This window comes from Protopterus annectens, chromosome 14.part0 (genome assembly GCF_019279795.1).
Source record: "Protopterus annectens isolate FY-2018-M chromosome 14.part0, PAN1.0, whole genome shotgun sequence".
Lineage (NCBI taxonomy): Eukaryota > Metazoa > Chordata > Ceratodontiformes > Protopteridae > Protopterus > Protopterus annectens.
Genome location: NC_056748.1, coordinates 443152968 through 443172158, shown reverse-complemented (window position 1 = coordinate 443172158; position 19191 = coordinate 443152968). Strand labels below are relative to the sequence as shown.

The following is a 19191-nucleotide window of genomic DNA, read 5'->3' as shown; positions in this document are numbered from 1 at the left end:
ATCATAGTAACTGAGAGTTGGTAGGTTGGCAGTTTCTTGTTTCATGATATCAAGTACTCTTTGTTGCTGTTCTGACCATGACCAGGTTATATCTTTGCATGTCAGCTCCGCTGAGAGAGCTGAAATTTGATTCAAATCTGGATTGAACTTGTCTGGATAATTGATCATGCCAAGAGAATGTTGTAGGGCTTGAACATTGTCTTGAGCTGGCCTCTCGAGAATTGCTGTCTGCTTTGAAGGATCTGGTTGTAACCCTAAACTAGTAAACAGGTGACCAACATAAGTAACTTCTCGTAGCCTGAATTTGCACTTCTGAGGATTCAGCTTAAGATTCACTTCACATGCTCTTTCCAGAACTTTCTTTAGGCTTCTGACATGTTTGACTTCACCATTGCCTTCTATCAGAATGCCATCTACTATAATAGCACAGGGATAGCCAGAAAACATTTGCTCCATCCCACACTGAAATACTTCACTGGCAGAATTTATCCCAAATGGCATTCTCAGAAATTTGTACCTTCCAAATGGCATACTGAATTTGGTTAACAGTGAAGTTTTACAGTCAAGCAAAAATGCCAAAATGAACTCTCTGCATCTAAAACAGAAAAAAAAGCAGTGGCGTTTGGCACGAGGGCAGCAACGTCTTCGACTGTGCACATTGGATGGTAAGGCCTTTTTAATGCTTTGTTCAGATCTCTTGGATCAGTACATATTTTGATATCATCTGAGCTACTAGCATGGAAGATGCCCATTCAGTAGGTTCTTGTACTGGAAACATTTGTGCTAGGCTAGCTGCTCCATTTTGTCTAGCTTAGCTTTGACTCTGTTCTGCATAGCTACTGGAACTTTTTGTGCTGGTCTCATAACTGGGCTGACCCCTGGGTCTAATTTCATGGAATACACAAATGGTAGTTTGCTTAGTTTGTCTGCAAAAGTATCGGCATACTCAGAGAAAATAGTCTGGATGAAATTTGAGCTGTTGTCATTCAGGCTTACACGGTGAACTTCTTTATTAAGTTAAAGCAGTCTCATTTTCAAACTGTCTCTGAGGCCTAATGATGTCTATACGTGTCTCTTAACTATGAAAAGTTGCAAGTCATAGCTATTCCCAGCAGAGTAACATGAAAGCACTAGTGAGCCTTTGGTCTGCATCTTTTCACCACCATAAGCAACAAGCTATGCATACTTTATCAAATCAAGTTGTTCTCAGCTTTTATTATGTTTCTGCTGACATAATATTGCACTTTGAGCACTACTGGACTCCCATTAATTCAAACAGTAAAGATTTCATTCTTTGCCCACAAATCTACTGAATTGACTGCTTCACCAAGCGCAGACACACCATCAACATAAAAAGTAGGGTCGCAGCTTTCTAATTGATCAACGTGCCTCTTGGAGTGCTCTCTTTTAATAAAAGAAGGTACCTTATTAGATTTGCAAAATTTTTAGAAATGATTCCACTTATTGCAAGAATGACACTGCTGACCAAAATGTAAGCACTTTTCTCTTTTGGGTTTTTGATTTCCACCACAATTACAACAATTGACTATAAAGCTAGTTGGGGGCACATGTTTTGACTTTGCTGCCTCACCCTTATGCTTCACTAATAATTCTCTTATAGTAACTAGTTCCATCCCCTCCATTAGCCAGTTGGTCAGTCTGTTAGGTTTTTTCCTGGATTTCCCACCTCGTTCCATTAGTGGTAGTTTCCTTCCTTGCTCTCTCTTTCCCTCTCCTCCTTTCCTTTGGGTGTGTGTGTGTGTGTGTGTGTGTGTGTGTGTGTGTGTGTGTGTGTGTGTGTGTGTGTGTGTGTGTGTGTGTGCTGGAGAGTTTGTGTGTTTTTAGGATGTTGGGCACACCCTCTTGGTTCAGACGCTGCTCCTCATGTGGTCGAAAGCTCCCACCAATACACATAAGGAGTGCATCTGCTGTTTAGAAGAGCCCCATTTAGAGGTTGAATGCGATGTCTGTGTGGGATTCAACGCCAGGGCTCTCCTAGACTGTAGAAATAAGTTGTTGCTTAAAGGGCTTGCTAAATGGGGTCACCTGGTATCAGGTTCCCCGTCTAAAGCCTCTTTGGATCCCAAGAGGATCCTTTCTTCCTCAGAACTCTTTTGCAAAAAAGCCAAGACTGTCAGATCCCAGTTCCATGGATCCGAGTCCAGCCTCAGGGGCGTCGGCTCCAAGAACCTTGGCTCCCACAGTCGGATCAGAGTCCTCAGAGGGTCAGAAGGCCTCTGATCTGATCAGGTCCAAAACCCCCTCGAATCTGACTGATTGATGACACCCCAGACACTGTTAGAAAGCCTGATCCAAGACAGTCCAGTAGTTTGTCCTCCAGAGACCACAGTCTGTCCATTCTTCCATTTCCTCTAGGTCTGCCAGAAGTTTGCTCCCTTCAGATATGGATCAGATGATGAGGAGCTTCCTCAAAGCCCAAATTGAACTTGGCTTGTTACCATCCCCTAGCCACTTGCCAAGGGGCTTTTCACCTTTGTCAGAACTCCTCTCTGTTCATCCAGCTGATGCAAGTTTGGTTCCCCAGGGACAGATCCATCTGTGTCAGATAGTGTTTCCATTCCCACACCTCCTGAGTCTCTGGCAAGTTCAACTCTGTTGCCCTTGGAGCTGGCAATGCTTCAGGCCCAAGAAGTTCCCAGGGGTAACCAGGGTGGGATCCGGTCCAGAGCGTTTGGAATGTACCCTTCCCTTGGGGGCATCTGCTTTGAACAGCTCGGGTCCAATATCGTCCGGGGATGTCAGTGCTCTGGTGGGGTCCCCCCCTTCCACCCCAATTGGCCTTACCTGGCGGGGATGAAGGTGAGGCTTCCTCCAGTCCATCAGCCTTTCAGACGATAGAGAGGACAGTCTTCGGATGGTCGGCAGCCTCTACCTTGGCTCTGGACCCTTCCCTGCCTTATTCTACTTTGGGTAATGAGCCCTCATCATCCGTTCAGGGTTAGCCCTCCTGTGAGCACCTTCAGAGGGGCATTACCCCCATCGGGGTACCCTCCTCCTCAGATCCCATGGTGGAGGAGGCACTTGGACTCCCCTCGAGAGTCCCTCACTGACGATACGGATTTCAAGGAAAGGGATGGGTCCCCCTAGACTTCCATCCGAGGAGGTGTCCTTTGGGGATGTCCTCATGATCCTGAAAGAGCAGTGGGGTTGGTCTCCCCCCACCCTGTCCTTAGAGAAATCCGTGTTCCTGAAGGCCTTTGGTATGGCCCCATCTACCTCTGGGGGTCTCCTCTCTGTGGATGAGCTCATCCAGCTTATTTTCAGCAGGGTGTGGAAGGAGCCTGACACAATAGAACCAGTCCCCAAGAGAGCCAACTATTTCCTGAGTCCACCTAGGGGTAAAGCCTTTTAGAGCAAGGGTGTCCCAGTTGATGCCATTGTGGTTGCCACAGCCACTAAAAAGGAGCTCGCAGAACAGAGATCTACAGTCCATCCCCCGAATAGAGAGTCACAGGCGATTGACTGTTTTGGAAAGCATGTGTATGCCTCAGTTACTTTCAGATTGAGGACTACGAATTACATGTCACATTTCACACGGCTGCAAAGGGGTTTAGTGTTGGAGCTTTCTTCTTCCCTTGCAGATTTGCTTCTTCCAGAGAGCCTTAAGTTAATCTCGCCGAAGCTTTCTACTCTCACATCCCTTGCTAACACATCAATGAGGTTGATCTCTAATGCGGCTGAGGCCACCTCTCAAGCAGTGGGGACAGGCATTGCTATCAGACGCCACACCTGGCTTTGCGGGTTCCTGTACTGTATAGCCATTTGACAGATCAACGTTGTTTGGTCCTTCTGTCAAGGAGACTGACTGGCAACGAGCAGGAGGGAAAGACTTTGTCTGCAGTTGGGATCAAGTTTTTGACTCCCCAGCATTTCTTCTCCAAGAATCAGCAGGGTAGTAAGAAGTTGTGATTCCACAGGGCTCAGTCTTCCTTCCAAGGTCCTCCACAGGAATCCTCTTCTTCCGGCCAGGGAAAGGGATTTAATAACAGATGTCTCCCTAGAGGCAGAGGAGGTCCACAAAATCAGGACTCACAGGAGCTCTTCTCTGAGAAGCCCCACAGTTCTCCTGAAGTGCTGCCTGACTGTCCTGCCCTGGAGGCAGTCATGGTCCGTATTTGCTTGCACCCTATGGCTTGGGCTGCTATTGCCTCAGACTAGTGGGTGCTAAGCAGTGTGTCCAAGAGATACTTCATATCCTTCGATCAGTCCCGTCCAATTCAAAACTCACTCACAGATGTTCCAGCCTGCCAAAGGAAGTTAGCTCTCAGAGGTTCAAGACCTTCCTCAAATAAGAGCCATCCAGGAGGTCTCAACAGGACCACTAGGGTCCGGAACCTACTCTTGCTTCTTTTTAGTGCTCAAGAAAACCAGGGACCTGTGTCCCATTCTGGACCTCAGCATTTTGAACTTGTCAGTCAAGAAGTTGATGTTCCGGATGGTGGCAGTCAGTCCATTCTTCCGTTTCTGTGCAAGGGTGATTGGATGAGCTCCATGGATCTCAAGGATGCATATTATCACACACAAATCGACAGATGCTCCAGGAGATACCTGTGCTTCTGGCTGGGTGCCAGTCACAGTTCCAGGCCCTGCCCTTTGGTCTCACCTCAGCCCCCCCCCCCCCTCCCAGTGTTCAAAAAATGTATGGCAGTGGTGGCAGCCCATCTCTGGCTGCAGGGGTTTCAGGTCTTTCTGTACCTGTATGATTGGCCCCTTGCGGCTCCCAAAAGGCATCAACTCGCTCAAGCTACAAATTACACTCTTTTCCTCTTTTGAGACCTGTACATCTCAGTCAACCTTCCTGAATCTCATCTTGCTCCATGCCAGAGATTGAAATTTATAGGGGTTCTCTGGACATGGTGTCGGAGACTGCAGCTCTTTCCCCGTGCAGGGTCGACACAATTGCAGCTCTTTCCCCGTGCAGGGTCGACACAATTCGGGAACAAGTCCATGTTCTTCTGGATCGGGAGAGTGTTCCTGCCCATTTGATACTACAAGCCATCGGTTCCATGGTGGCGGCAATTCAATTGGTTCCCTTAACCAGGTATCACATGCACGTTCTTCAGTGGACCCTTGCGGTGCAGTGGTAGTCTCATCTCCAGCCTATGTCCATGACAGGGTCTCTTAGGTTTTCCGACATCACTTAGCATAGTGGCTCCTGTCCAAAAACCTTCTGCTAGGTAGACCCTTTTGTCTTCCCCAACCCCAGGCCATGGTGACCATGGATACCTCCCTGTTGTGGTGGGTGGCATTTTCAAGGAAGGATGGTCCAAGGCACGTGGTCCCCATTGGAGACCAAGTTGCACGTTAATGTCCTAGAAATTACAGCAGTCCTCCTCCTCGTTGCAAGCCTTCCATGACTATCTCCCTCTTGGGAATGTGGCAGTTGAGACAGATATGGCGGTAGTCTGGTACATGAACAAACGGGGAGGGGGGGACATGATCATATCCTTTGTGCAGAGAGGCCATGAGGGTGTGGGAATGGGCGCATTCTTCTTGCAACGCATATTCCCGGCAATTCTAGCATGTTGTCAGACAGGCTCAGCAGATCTATCCTGAGTCCTCACTAGTGGTCCCTGTACCAGTCAGTCGTGAGAAAAAATTTCGACCATTGGGGTCCCCCTTGCTGCAATCTGTTTGCCTCCCTGATCAATCACAAATGTAGCAAATACGTTGCCCTCATCACCCCACAGAGGGGAGTCACCCAGGGATGCTGTGGTCCACAATTGGCCGCTGGGTCTTCTGTACACCTATCCTCCAACTCCCCTCATTCCCAAAGTCTTACAGAAAGTGCGTCACCTGAATACTCATCACATCCTCATTGCCCCCTTCTGGCCTTGTCAGACATGGTTCTCCCTTCTTTGGTCTCATCTGAAATATCCACCTTGGATATTAGATCCAGCCCAGGATCTCATTTTCCATCCCTGTGGGCTTCCTCTTCCCAACCTTCAGTCCCTTCAGCTGACAGCTTGGTGTACCTCCAGTTCTAGTGATTGTCAGCCAGTTTAAATTGCCTTCTCCTGTGAAGAACATTGTCTTAGCCTCCCACTAAAAAGGTTTATTCCAGCAAGTGGAAGAGATTTTCTGTGGGTCGTCAGCGTGACAAAGATCCATTCTCAGCTTCTGTTCCTGACATTTTGTTGTTCCTTTCCTCTTTATTTCAACAAGGGGCTAGCTTCTCGACAATTAAACTTCATTTGGGAGGCTGTATCCAACTTCCACTTAAGTGAAAGCCCCACGTTTTCTTCTAGGCTGTGCAAGGCCTTTCGTAAGGGACTTTTCTTAATCAGGCCTCCTTTCAAAGATCCTTATCCTCCTTGGGATCTTACCTTGGTGCTGCAGTCCCTGACACAGCCTCCCTTTGAACCTGCGGCTAAATGTGATATTAAGTTTCTGTCTTGGAAGATGGCATTTTTGGTGACTATCACCTCGGCCAAGAGGGTTTCTGAATTGCAGGCTCTTTGCATCAAATCCTTCATCATGTTTTTTTCACCAGGATAGGGTATTTCTCGGAGCCAGTCTTTCATTCATTCCTAAAGTAGCCTCAGAGACTAATCTTAATTCGTCAGTTCAACTACCCATCTTTTTTCCCAATTTTTTTGAACAAAGAGGACTACAAACTGCATTGCATGGATGTGCATAGGCAGCTACTTTTCTGTTTGAAGAGAACTGAGAATATTGAGAATCAGATCAACCGATTGCGGCATTCTCTCAGGCCAGGAAAGGTCAGGCCATTTCCAAGGTTGCTATTTCGCATTGGATCGCTGGTTCTATAGCTCACATTTATGAAAGCAGTCACATAGAAGCTCCCAGGCCAGTTAAAGCCCATTCTACTAGGTCGGTGGCCACCTCTTTGGCTTTCTGGGCAAGGATTTCTTTGGATGACATTTGTGCTGCTGCTACTTGGTCAAATCCCCATACCTTTGTAACACATTACAAACTGGACTTAATGTCTAGGGGTAGAGCTTCATTTGGTTCTTCTGTGCTCCGGAATGTCATTCCTTGAGACCTCCCAGGGTTGTGGATAGTTGGAGACTCTGACCCATCCATGATCAATAATGAGATGGATAGCATCAGATGAACAGTTATGTACTTACCATAATTTGGAATTTGTGCTATCCAGTGTCATTATTCATCACATTCCCACCCTTCGTCCCCCCTCCTTCTGAAGACCAGGGAGTCATGGAGTAATAGTATTTCTGTTCTTGTTCCTTACTCTGGACAGCTTCACTGTCCTTGTTTCAATCTAGTAAACTCGATCTGAGGATTATGGGTAGCAGGGGATCGTGGGAGTGGAGGAGTTTGAGCTCAGGAGCTGTTGCTTGCACTGCTGGCTCAGATCCGAGGTCAGATCCAAGATCCATCCCTGATGAAGAATGACACTTGATAGCACAGATTCCAAGTTATGGTAAGTACATAACTCTGTAAACTCTACAAGAACTCTGCATCCTGTTCAACTCAACCAAAGCCTGATATGAAGTAAAAATAGCCAGCCAGGTGAAATATAACGAAAAGTCTTCTTAAAAAGAACAGAAACACTACACAGAGGTAATAGCAAATGATATCACAATCTCAGACCCTATGGCGATAGCCAATCTACTGTCCTTACAAATTCAGTTCAAACTTCACCTCCCTTTCCCCTTCGGTATTCTAAGATCAAAACCCCTCCTTTACATCTCCCCTCTGAAATCTCCCAAGAACATGTTCTACTTCTGTGTAACTGAATATGCCAGGCTTGTCTAGTAGTTGATTTGAATCATTAGTTGTCAGACACCTACACAGGCTGTTGAATATTAGCCTCAAAACAGGGTTTGCACCAAGTTGAATGGAGGACAGCAACAGTCAATATTCATCATCCTAATAGGTTAGGATACAGCAGCCATCCATTCTTCAGGAAGCTGTAGCTTGCTCCCACACCTACACTGTTTGACTGCTTATTAAATATGAGGGCACAACACCCATGATGGGTTTGCAAGGGGACAAAGAAGTCCCTTTGCAAAATGCATTCTAATTATGTTAGCAACTTTCCAATTTTGCCATTCCCTTTCCAGGTCACACTTGTGTGGTAGACATTTTGCTCATAAAGTTTTGTCAGACAGTTATATTGGTAATAGTAATTTGCTTTGCTGCAGCATCATAAAATACTTGCTTGAAAGTTCTTCAAAGAAAATGAGTTTCCAGTAATAAAAGACATATATTTATGTACAAACATTGGGACATGCAGTGTTTTTTTTTTACCTATTTATTTTTAGAATCTGTATTCTGCCTTTTCTCAAACTATTGAAGATTTGACCAAGGATATATATCACCAGATTCTTCCCAAAAGAACAACTCTGTCTTTGAATGAATGTGAACATCTTAGGCAGCAAGTGAAACAGTCTCATTTAACCAACTTGGAGAAGATTGACAACTACAGGCGACAATGTCTTAAACTTTACCAGGATAGCCTTGTCCACGAAAAGCAAGTAAGTTAAATAGTCGATAAATATTATGACAAAATGACTGCATATTTTGCTTATTTAGTAGGGTTTACAGTTTTACTTTAATGTTATTCAGGAATATTATAGAAAGGATGCCTCACTCTACAGTTTTGCTTTTCAGTAGTCATACAGGAGTAACTTACATAGGGCAGCTAATGAGAGCGAGGGTTTGATCCTAGCTTATTTATCAGCTTCAAAGTAAAATGGTATTTTTTTTTACTTTTATTTGTGTGATGACTGAGTGCATAGGTTTGGTCCAGGGTCCCTCTGTTCAGCCACAGCCCTTACTCTTTAAGTGTAGTATGCACAAAAATAGAATATAGTTGTGTATACAGGGTAAATTTGTGATGTGCGACATTCAAAAATCATATCCTACAAAAAATACATAATAAAGGGACTATTGAGGCATACAGATAACATACAAATTTTAATCGTAGTGATGAATGATACTTGATATTTGTTTTCAGCATATATAGCTACTTCATTGTGTGCGACAACCTTCATGTCTTCATTTAAAAAAGCTGACTTATTTCCATGCTCTTCTTCATGTTCTCTTTGTACGTTTGCTGATGTAGACATTTTACATATCTTTTGTTTCTTCCGTCATATACAGAATTATTGGAAATTCCTGAATGAAAGAGTTGGACAGCTTAATTTAATTAACTTTGAAATTACATGGCAGGCCATTTTAGCAGTTTCAGTAATATATAGATCAAGGATTGACAGAAAGAAATAGAAATACCAGAGGCCAAAATGCCAGCATTTGCTTGGATGATAGCTCATTAACACCTGGTTTGGAATGTCACACCTCTAGCAGCCTGCACATTATCTTGCATTCCAGAGAATTTTCTGAAAAAATAAACTTAAAAAGAATAAGGTAACAAAGTAAATATTTTATGAATAATAAAAGCTATTAAAACTGTAGAACTGTAGAAATTGCAATGTTATCAGTAAGAAGTATTTGCAGTGATAACAGTCAGTGCATTCAAGGTCTTTCATTAGATCCAGAGACTCCCCATACTCTGGAATAGACTGTCCATACATGTCAAACAGAGCGCCTCCTTGGCCCTCTTCAAAAGGAACCTTAACAATTGGATGGGAGATAGGAAATTCACCGCGGGGATCATGTCAGTCACCCTGCTAGACAGGGGTCCAGGGAAGTAAATATTGTGGGAAGAAATATCCGGGGAATTGTTTGGCTAGGCTTGTAAAGGCTCTAGGGCCGATAGCCTAGTACCAACCTATGAACCTATAAATACTATAATATAGTACAATGCACACAAACTCAAAATGTTATTTTTTTGCTAACCTTTACATGCAATTTGTTATATCTTGAAAGCTGTGTAACTTAGACATATGTTAACCTTTTTGTTAACTAGACATAAGTTTTCACTTGATAGCAAGAAATTCCTGAGAGTGCATGTTTATTGAGATATTTACAGAAATATGAACACATGTTTAATTGTATAATTAGCAATGTAAATAACACTGAATATTTCTCAAGACGTGCAACTTAAAGTACAATTTGAAAGACAGTTTTCTTGAGCAACATTTAAGATTTCACCTGATGTCATGCCACAGTTTAAGTCCCTTGTTTTTTGAAGTATTAAGTACATATGGAAATATTATTTTGTAATTACTAACAAACAAGCAATATATCCGGTATAGTGGGATATTAATAGACATTGATAGTGAATTTTCCTTTCTCCCCCAAAGCCCTCAGTAACATGTTGGGCTCTCAGTTATGAAAATATGAACATATGAATAATAAGTCATGAACAGTAATGAATTTCTCTAATGCAGGTCATCCTAGATTAACAATTTTATTATCATTTTGGTAATAACTCCCTGCAGTTAAAAAAATAATGAATATTAGCTGGAAAGTCACTTAGAAAATGAAGCCAGGCCCAAAAATGTTCTGGATGCTGTTACGGAGCTATGACTGTGAACTGAAAGTATACAAAAATGCTATAGGCTAGAATGAGATAGAGAAGGCTGTAAAGCCTTTGATTATGTAAACTGTAACAAACTGCGGCAGGTTCGAGAAATGGAGATAAGACCACCTTTTACCTTATGTGGAATCTGTAGCCAGACCATGCGGTAACGGTTAGAACTGAATATGGATAACTGATTGGTTCATGAATGGGAAAAGAATGCAAGAAGGCTGTATTCATTACCTTACCTGTTTAATTCAACTACATCATGCAGAATGCTGGGATAGATGAAATAGATACTGGAATCAGAATTGCTGGGGGAAATAGTAACTTTCTCTGCCATTGTAGGCAGTAGCACTCCGATGGCTGATTTGAGGATCCTTTTGGTGAAGGTGAAAGTAGAACAAAAGCTACAATGCTACTGAACATTAAAAAACTATGATGTCATTTAGCTCTATCAAGTCTGCATATTGATTTTGAAGAAACTGTGGCTTTGATAGATTTTATTTTCCTGTTGTCAGAGATGTCTGCAAATGATGACTGTAGCCATTAAATGAAATAGCAGAGTCTTCTGTTGTTTAGCTAGTGTTTGTTTTTATTTATTTTAATATATTTTTTTATTTTATCTACTTGATGACCAAGTAAGCACCACAGACAAAATTTACCTTTACGGAGGTAACCCAGGAGCACTGTCTGGTTAAGTAGATTTCTCAGAATTGCACAATAAGCAAATGAAGGGTCTTGAACCTATCAGTTTAGAGTAGGAGAAGTGGTAAGTCTAATCCTTTACTTCCCTGTACCTTCTAAGCTGTCAGCATAGTCATCATTTTACCATTTGTACACCTAAAGATGTGGGTGTTGCAATAGACGTGAATATATGAATGGCTGCAGAGTCAGTACACGCATACAAATCTTCTGGTATCAGACCTTAATCACTGGCCCTGGAAGATTTGTCAGACCCTGTCAATTTATTGGTGGACATTCTATCAAACTTTTTGCAGTTAGTGATAAAATATGCTTTGATGTTGAGGTAAGAAGTTTACTTGGGCTCTTTCTTTGTTCAGGAAAAGTGGGTGACGAGAGGGCTTCACATCAGGGAACGAGAACTACTCACAGTCCTTCTTGCCCTGAAATCTTGGCAAGAGTACTGCTACTCAAGCCAATCTAATTTTGCCCAGTAACAAATCCATCATATTGTAACATAACAGGAAAAGGGGTCACATGTTTATATACCTGTGCATAAAGGAGATTTTTTTCTAGGACAGTGAGCTGATCGAAGGAAGGACACTCAGCAAACTCGGAGCTACAATATATAACATTAAGTATCCTGTTTTTTGTTTATTTTGTTCTTTATTTCTATTTATAGCACTTTGTGTACTGTGTATTTTTTCTAGCTAGTTTCACTGTGTGTGAGGTATTAACTGGAAATTGTCCACTCTTATTAAGCATCTGTTGGGTTGTTTGTTTATGATAACTTGTTGCAGTTAAACTCTTTTTTTCTAGTGGCTCCTTTAGCTGTTTAAAACTTTCATTTAAAGGCTCACTGCTTCTTTTCAGCTGTGAGTAACATTTCTGCTGTTTGTTCTAAGTAGTGGGGATATTTGTAGCATTTCCATATTCAGGCTTGTATTTGGGCCTAGTGTTTGTGGAGGCTGTGTGTCTGAGCACATAATTCAGGGACATCTTGTTTTAGCCAAAGCCATCAGGCATTTCAGTGAGAGAGAATTGTTTGAGGTCATTGGCTGACTGAGGTCTCCTGGACTACAGCTTAGACTAAGCACCTCATTGGTTCTTTTGAGATTTCTTTCTTAAACGCTGTCTCAGGTTTCAACTTTCTGTTACCTAAGAAGCTCATTTGTGAGTGTTCAGCCATTTTACAGTGAGCTGATCGAAGGAAGGACACTCAGCAAACTCGGAGCTACAATATATAACATTAAGTATCCTGTTTTTTGTTTATTTTGTTCTTTATTTCTTTGTTGTTTATAGCACTTTGTGTACTGTGTATTTTTTCTAGCTAATTTCACTGTGTGTGAGGTATTAACTGGAAATTGTCCACTCTTATTAAGCATCTGTTGGGTTGTTTTATGATAACTTGTTGCAGTTAAACTCTTTTTTTCTAGTGGCTCCTTTAGCTGTTTAAAACTTTCATTTAAAGGCTCACTGCTTCTTTTCAGCTGTGAGTAACATTTCTGCTGTTTGTTTCGCACCCTCCCTCCCTGTTGGTATAGTGTTTTTATAGTTGGTGGCTTTGCAGTTGCCCGCCCCTAGTGTAAATTTCATCTGGGACCCTCCTCCCAGTCTAGTGTCATTACCTCATTCTACCCAGTACAGGGAGAGCATTTGAGAAGGCCAATCAGCTTAGTTTCTGCTACTCCTTTCTCTCTCTCCTTTCTCTCTTTCAAAAAAAAAAAAAAAAATTATCTGCTTTTACTGTATTTGTGTTTTTTCCTACTTTATTTTGCTTTTGCGTCATCTTAAAAGTACTCAATTGTATTTATTACTGCTTGGTGTAACTCATTGTAAGCCTTTTAGTTTAAGCACCTGGGCTTCAGACCAGTTTTACATTAGGAAGGTTTGTGGTCTGCACTGTAGTGGCAGAACAGGTAGCTTACATCCTTCTAAGTTGGGAACTGCTGATTGAGGGCTCAGTGTCTGTTATTCTAAAAGTGTATTAATTCTGGTTTAAGCACTTGGGCTTGAGGCCAGTTATTTTATATTAAGAGGGTTCGTGTTCTGCACTCTTGTGGGAGGAGAGGCTGGACTCTGTCCTTCTGAGCTGGGAATTTCTGGTTAAAGCTTATAGTGCCTGCATATTTGAACTGCTTCTTACTGAAATTGGTACACCTCGTTTGCTGTAGCATAGACTAGATCCAGGCCTGCTGAATCTAGGTTTGTTTGTATAACTTGAGCACTAATCTAGGAATTCTTTAAAGTATTCAGTTGTATTTAATACTGCTGGTAGTAACTTGATTAAAGTGTAGCTATCATTTCTAAGTCTTTTGGATTAAGCACTTGGGCTTCAGACCAGTTGTTTTACATTAGGAAGGTTTGTGGCCTGCACTGTGGTGACAGGACCGGTAGCTTACATCCTTCTAAGTTGGGAACTGCTGATTGAGAGCTCAGTGTCTGTTATTCTAAAAGTGTATTAGTTCTGGTTTAAGCACTTGGGCTTCAGGCCAGTTATTTTACGTTAAGAAGGATTGTGGTCTGCACTCTTGTGGGAGGAGCGGCTGGACTCTGCCCTTCTGAGCAGGGAATTTCTGGTTAGAGGCTTATAGTGCCTGCATATTCTAACTGTTTCTTACTGAAATTGGTACACCTTGTTTGCTGTAGCATAGACTAGATCCAGGCCTGCTGAATCTAGCTTTATTTGTATGCTTGTTGTTTGTTTATTTCCCTGAAATGCTAATTCCACCTAAAATGCGGCCTTTTAGCACTTCTGTGGATCCCTAGTGATATCTGCATTGCTTACTGTACTTATTTCCTTGTTTCACTTGAAAGAAAGTTACTGTTTGTCGTTTTTGCATTTAAGTTACCTGTAGCACATTGCATTTAAGTTACCTGGCACTTGCTCACTAAAGCAATTATATAAGTCAGCTCTAAAAAATTAAAAGTACTACACCCTCACAAACTCCCATTGAGTACCTTGTTCCCCATTGGCCCTTTTTTTCAATTATAAAGGAATTCCCAATACTATTCTAGCATGTCCAAAGGTCAGTTGTCAATCTCCTCTCCGGTCCAGCTGGTGAATCTGGGAATCTTGAGGCAATGTTACAACTGCCTCATGTACACAGACAACCCTCTCCTCCTCCCAACAAATTCCAACACATGTGAGAGATGCAACCATATAGCCAAACTGGAGGCTAAGCTCTCTCAACTCACTACTGGCGTAACCAATCAGGAGGAGAAGGAAACCACACTCACTACAATTCCAGTCACACACAGACCTACCACGACAACAAACCAAACACATAAACACACAAAAACATACTCGGAGGCTCTAAATAAAAATCTGCCTAAGCAGCAGAGACCTCCAAAGCAGACACCCAAGCAACCGCTACCCCAAAACAAAACATGTGCAACACATAGCTCACAAAGCCAGTGTGCCAAACAGTCGCAGCCCTTAAGGCTAAACAACACACCTGATACACTTGTAATAGGTGGCTCTATCGTCAGGCACACTGACGTCCCGCTCACCAGGCTGAACAAGGAGAAGGTCACGGTGAGCTGCCTGTCGGCGCTAGGATCCGCCACATAACACAAGCACTCAGGTCACTCCAAGGCAAGTACAAATATGACTCAGTCATTGTCCATGCTGGTGTGAATGACCTGAGACGTACCTCCCTGGACTACATGAAAAGAGACATAGAGGAGCTCTCTGAGCATGTAGCCCAGGCCGGTATGACCCTGACCTTGAGTAGCATCTTACCCTCACCAAGAATGATGCCACAATATGAAGACAAGATGATCAGTTTCAACAATTGGCTTAAGTGTTGGTGTCATTCAAAGGGGATCCAATGCCTGTCAGCCTGGGATGACATGCTCGACAAGCCATGATGCTTCGCTAAGGACGGCTTGCACCTGTCACCCCTGGGCTTTCGGATATTGGCAAAGGCTCTTGCTACCCCCATAGTGCCTTTTTTAGGCAAGGCTCAAAAGACAAACCCACCTCCATAGGTATCACAAGGGATAAGAAACTAAGAGTAATGCTACTCAACGCCAGAAGTCTAAACCTCAAGATGCACGCACTCAAAACTCTCCTTAGCATGGAGAACATCGATATCTGTGCAGTAACAGAAACCTGGTTCAAGGCTCCCGAGAGCACCCCAGCACTACCAGGTTATAACTCATACCATGCTTTTCGGCCCCAAAACTTGGACCGAACCACAAAAGGAGGGGGAGTATCAATATTCGTCAAAGATACCCACACCTCCAGGTTGGTGGCACAGCACGAAGCAGCAGAGACTATCCATGTGCAACTAACTGTGGGTAAAACTGCCTTCCAGTTTATAGCCTGCTACAGACCACCCTCCCAAACACAGAAATCCCACTTGGCCTTCCTGAGAATACTGGAAAATATGAAGGTCTCTCCAAACACCATTATATTGGGCGACTTCAACTACCCAAACATAGACTGGGAGCATTACTCTAGCTCCAACACCCTAGCCCAAAGGTTCCTAGAATTTATAAACTCAAATGCTATGGAACAACTTGTTACCACTCCCACAAGAGGGGAAAACATACTGGACCTGATCATCACCAACATGGGGACACTATGCTCCAGACCAGAAGTGTATCCCTCACTGGTAAGATCAGACCATAAACTAATCTCACTGGATATTCACATCCCGACCCCACCCCCTGCCCAGAAAACCACAGTGAAAAACTTCTCTAAAGCAAATTTAACACCTCAAAACCGAGTGAAATCCTTCAAAGCCCCCGGGCCTGTGGAAAATACGGCCCAGACCGCAGAATCCTTTATAAACGCATTCTATGAACACCTTCAGGAATGCATGGATCATGCAATCCGAAATAAAACCAAGACCCAATCCTCCAAAGGCAGACATCCTGTCTGGTGGACCCAGCCATAAACAAACTATACAATAGAAGGAGGAAGCTACTACATGATAGAGCAAAATCCCAAAAAGGGAAGGCATCTCTGATCAGTATTAGCAAAAAACTACGGGCACTCATAAAATCGTCTAAGGCCAGCTTCAGAGAAAAATTGCACAGGACACTAAGGATAATCACAAGGCTTTCTTTAGTTATGTTAGGAACCTGGGTGGGAATTCCCAGATATGCTCAGAATTAGTCCAAAATGACAAAAAATACACCGAGCCCACAGACATTGCCAACATTCTAGCTGACAGGTTCAGTGCAAACTTCTCCCCCCTCTCCCCACCAAAAGGGCAAATATCTATCCCAACAGAGTGCTGTCCCCCTGACATCTCAGATGCTCAGGTAAGAGCCGCCCTCTCCAAAGCAAAAAACACAGCATCAATGGGACCAGATGGTGTCCCGGGCTGCGTCCTACATGAACTCCAAGAAGAGCTAAACCCAAACATAAAACTACTGGTCAATCTTAGCCTTACTACAGGATATGTACCCAAAGAGTGGCGTACAGCAGCAGTGGTCCCTCTCCACAAAGGTGGTGCCTCAACGGATCCTGGAAACTATCGCCCCATAAGCCTGACTAGCTTGGTCTGCAAAGCTATGGAAAGGATCATCATGGACCTCATAAATAAAGATATTGGGGACCTACAGACACTGGATCCTACCCAGTTTGGCTTTGTTAAGGGCAGATCCTGCCTCTTAAACCTGGTCGATTTCTTTGAAACAGTCACCAAGGCCATTGACGAGGGGAAGGTTGTCCACACAGCCTACCTGGACCTTGCAAAAGCCTTCGATACAATACCCCACTCGGGCATTATAGATGAGCTCACCAGCTTAAATATAAACCCCTATGTCACTAGATGGGTTGCAAACTGGCTCAAGGACAGAACCCACATGGTTAGAATTGCTGGAGCCATGTCAGACTCCAAACCAGTTACAAGTGGCGTCCCACAAGGCTCAGTCCTGGGACCTCTCTTGTTCGGTATATATTTTTCGGCGGTACAGGCCAGCACGGAAGGACTGTGGCTGACCAAGTTCGCAGATGACTGCAAACTGGGTGCCATAATCAACTCTCCAGCCGACACAAGCATCCTCCAAAAGGGCCTCATAGAAACAGACAACTGGTGCCAGAGCCATGGCCTCAAGCTAAATGCCAAAAGTGTATAGTCATCCCTTTGGCAAAAACAAAGTGCCCACAAATTACCACATAGGTGGTAATCCATTAAGTACAGAAGAAGTCATTAGGGACCTGGGGACCCAAGTTGATAGCAATCTCTCATTTGACAACCACGTGGCCAAAGTGGTTAGAAAAACATTTTATATAGCCCACCTAATCATGAAGGGATTCACATCTAGATCAGGGAGGTCATCGTACCTCTTTACTCATCCCTCATCAGGCCCATAATTGAGTACAATGCCCCTTTTGCGATGTACCTTACCAGACACCTGCAGCAACTGGAAAGACCCCAAAAGTACCTCACCAAGAGGATCAAAGGGCTCAAACAGATGCCATATGCTGCCCGGTTAAAGAAACTCCAGCTCTACTCAGTGGCATACCGCCTGCTCAGAGGCGATCTGTGCCTGACGTATAAAGCCATGTCCAACCCGGAATTAATGGACATGCTGCACCTCAGAAAATCCAAATCCCATCGAGCTACTCGCTCGAGACACTTGAACCTCAGCACTGAAATAAATAGGACATGCTGGAGGGACAGATTCATAACCCAGAGGCTCCCTTCACTCTGGAATAAAATCCCAGTCCAGGTTAGGCAGAGTCCCACATTGACTCTCTTCAAGAGGAATCTTGATGAGTGGATGGGAGATCGTAGGTTTACCCCGGCTATCACTTCTGTGTCACTGTTAGACAGATGCACAGTATACTAACCTCAAAAAAAGGCATAGCAAAATTAATTTAAAATGGGTGGCGAAAGCCAAACACACTCTGGCTAGGCTTATAAATGCCCTAGGGCAGATAGCCTAGTATGAACCTATGAACAAGCCATAGACAGAAGTGGTACCGTCAGCATTATACATCCTTGGTGAGGTGAACATACTGGTGGACTTGGCTGTTCCCCAGCCTTGTCATGGGGTTGTAGATTCTAGAGCTGTGTCTGGATCTGGTCTTCTGGGATAGATTTTATTTTCCATTCTCTGGATGTTTGCAGATAATAACTGCAGCCATTAAATTAAATGGCAATGTCTTCTGTTATTTATCTAGTGTTTTTTTATTTCTTTTTAGCTTGTCATCAAAGAGATAAAATAAAGCAAAGTAAGCCTACTGGACAACTTTTCCCTTTTCAGAGGTATCCCAGGAGCACTGCCTTGGTTAAGTGGCTTACCCAGAGTCACATAGTAGGAAAATGAAGATGGAAGTTCGCAGACCTTGTACCCAGGTCATGAGAAGTAGCTCGTTAACAGCTCAAATCTATAGTCCTTGTTGCTAACTGCCAAACAGTATTAATGTATGGCTGTGAGATTTGGAGTAGAAATAAGGCGGTAGACCATAAAATCAATACTTATGAGCAGTGATGTTGAATATAATGTTAGAGAATTCTGTGAAATTTAGGAAGATCAAATCAATCAATCCTTCAGAACAGCAGTATAGTAAAGCTAAAGCTCACATATTTTGGCCACATTAAGCACAGACAGACCTCACTGGAGAAGGCACTGGTGCTGGGTAAGATTAAAGGTAAGAGGGGAAGGGGGTATCAAAGGCTAAGATGGATCAACAGTATTATTAAATTAATACATGTGAATTTATAATGACTTAAGCAATGATGGCAGGCCTGGTGTGCCATATTTTTGAGGTCACATAGACTTGAGCTTGACTAAATGACCAAACAACAACAAAAGCCTGCAGGATTCACAGATATAAAAAGAGAGTTAAATTTTGTTAACCGTAACCTCTGCCTTAGGTAACATTACTTAACTGATGAATGGGCTATATTGCTGCCCATTTCTGTTTCAAAAATTGTCATCATTACTAATAAGATACCTTAAAGCCTATAAACTTGAAAGAAGATTTAAAAATCAGTTTTTAGCTTGGGAACAAGTATGCCATATTCTGTTTCAGTTGATCACTGCATAACTTTATTTTATATTTCAAACAGGGTATTCTGCCAGGGATAACTGGACATGTAATGTGT

The 19191-nt window shown here is 43.2% G+C and overlaps 1 protein-coding gene across 1 annotated transcript in view; it reads left to right on the top strand.

Annotated features, from left to right (window-relative positions):
• The window catches only part of EVC (EvC ciliary complex subunit 1), a 1160741-nt gene that overhangs the window by 854279 nt on the left and 287271 nt on the right, over window positions 1-19191 (top strand). Inside the window, exon 12 of the mRNA XM_044055566.1 lies at window positions 8271-8483. Within this exon, the coding sequence (XP_043911501.1) occupies window positions 8271-8483 (213 nt within the window). The remainder of the gene's footprint in view (window positions 1-8270; window positions 8484-19191) is intronic.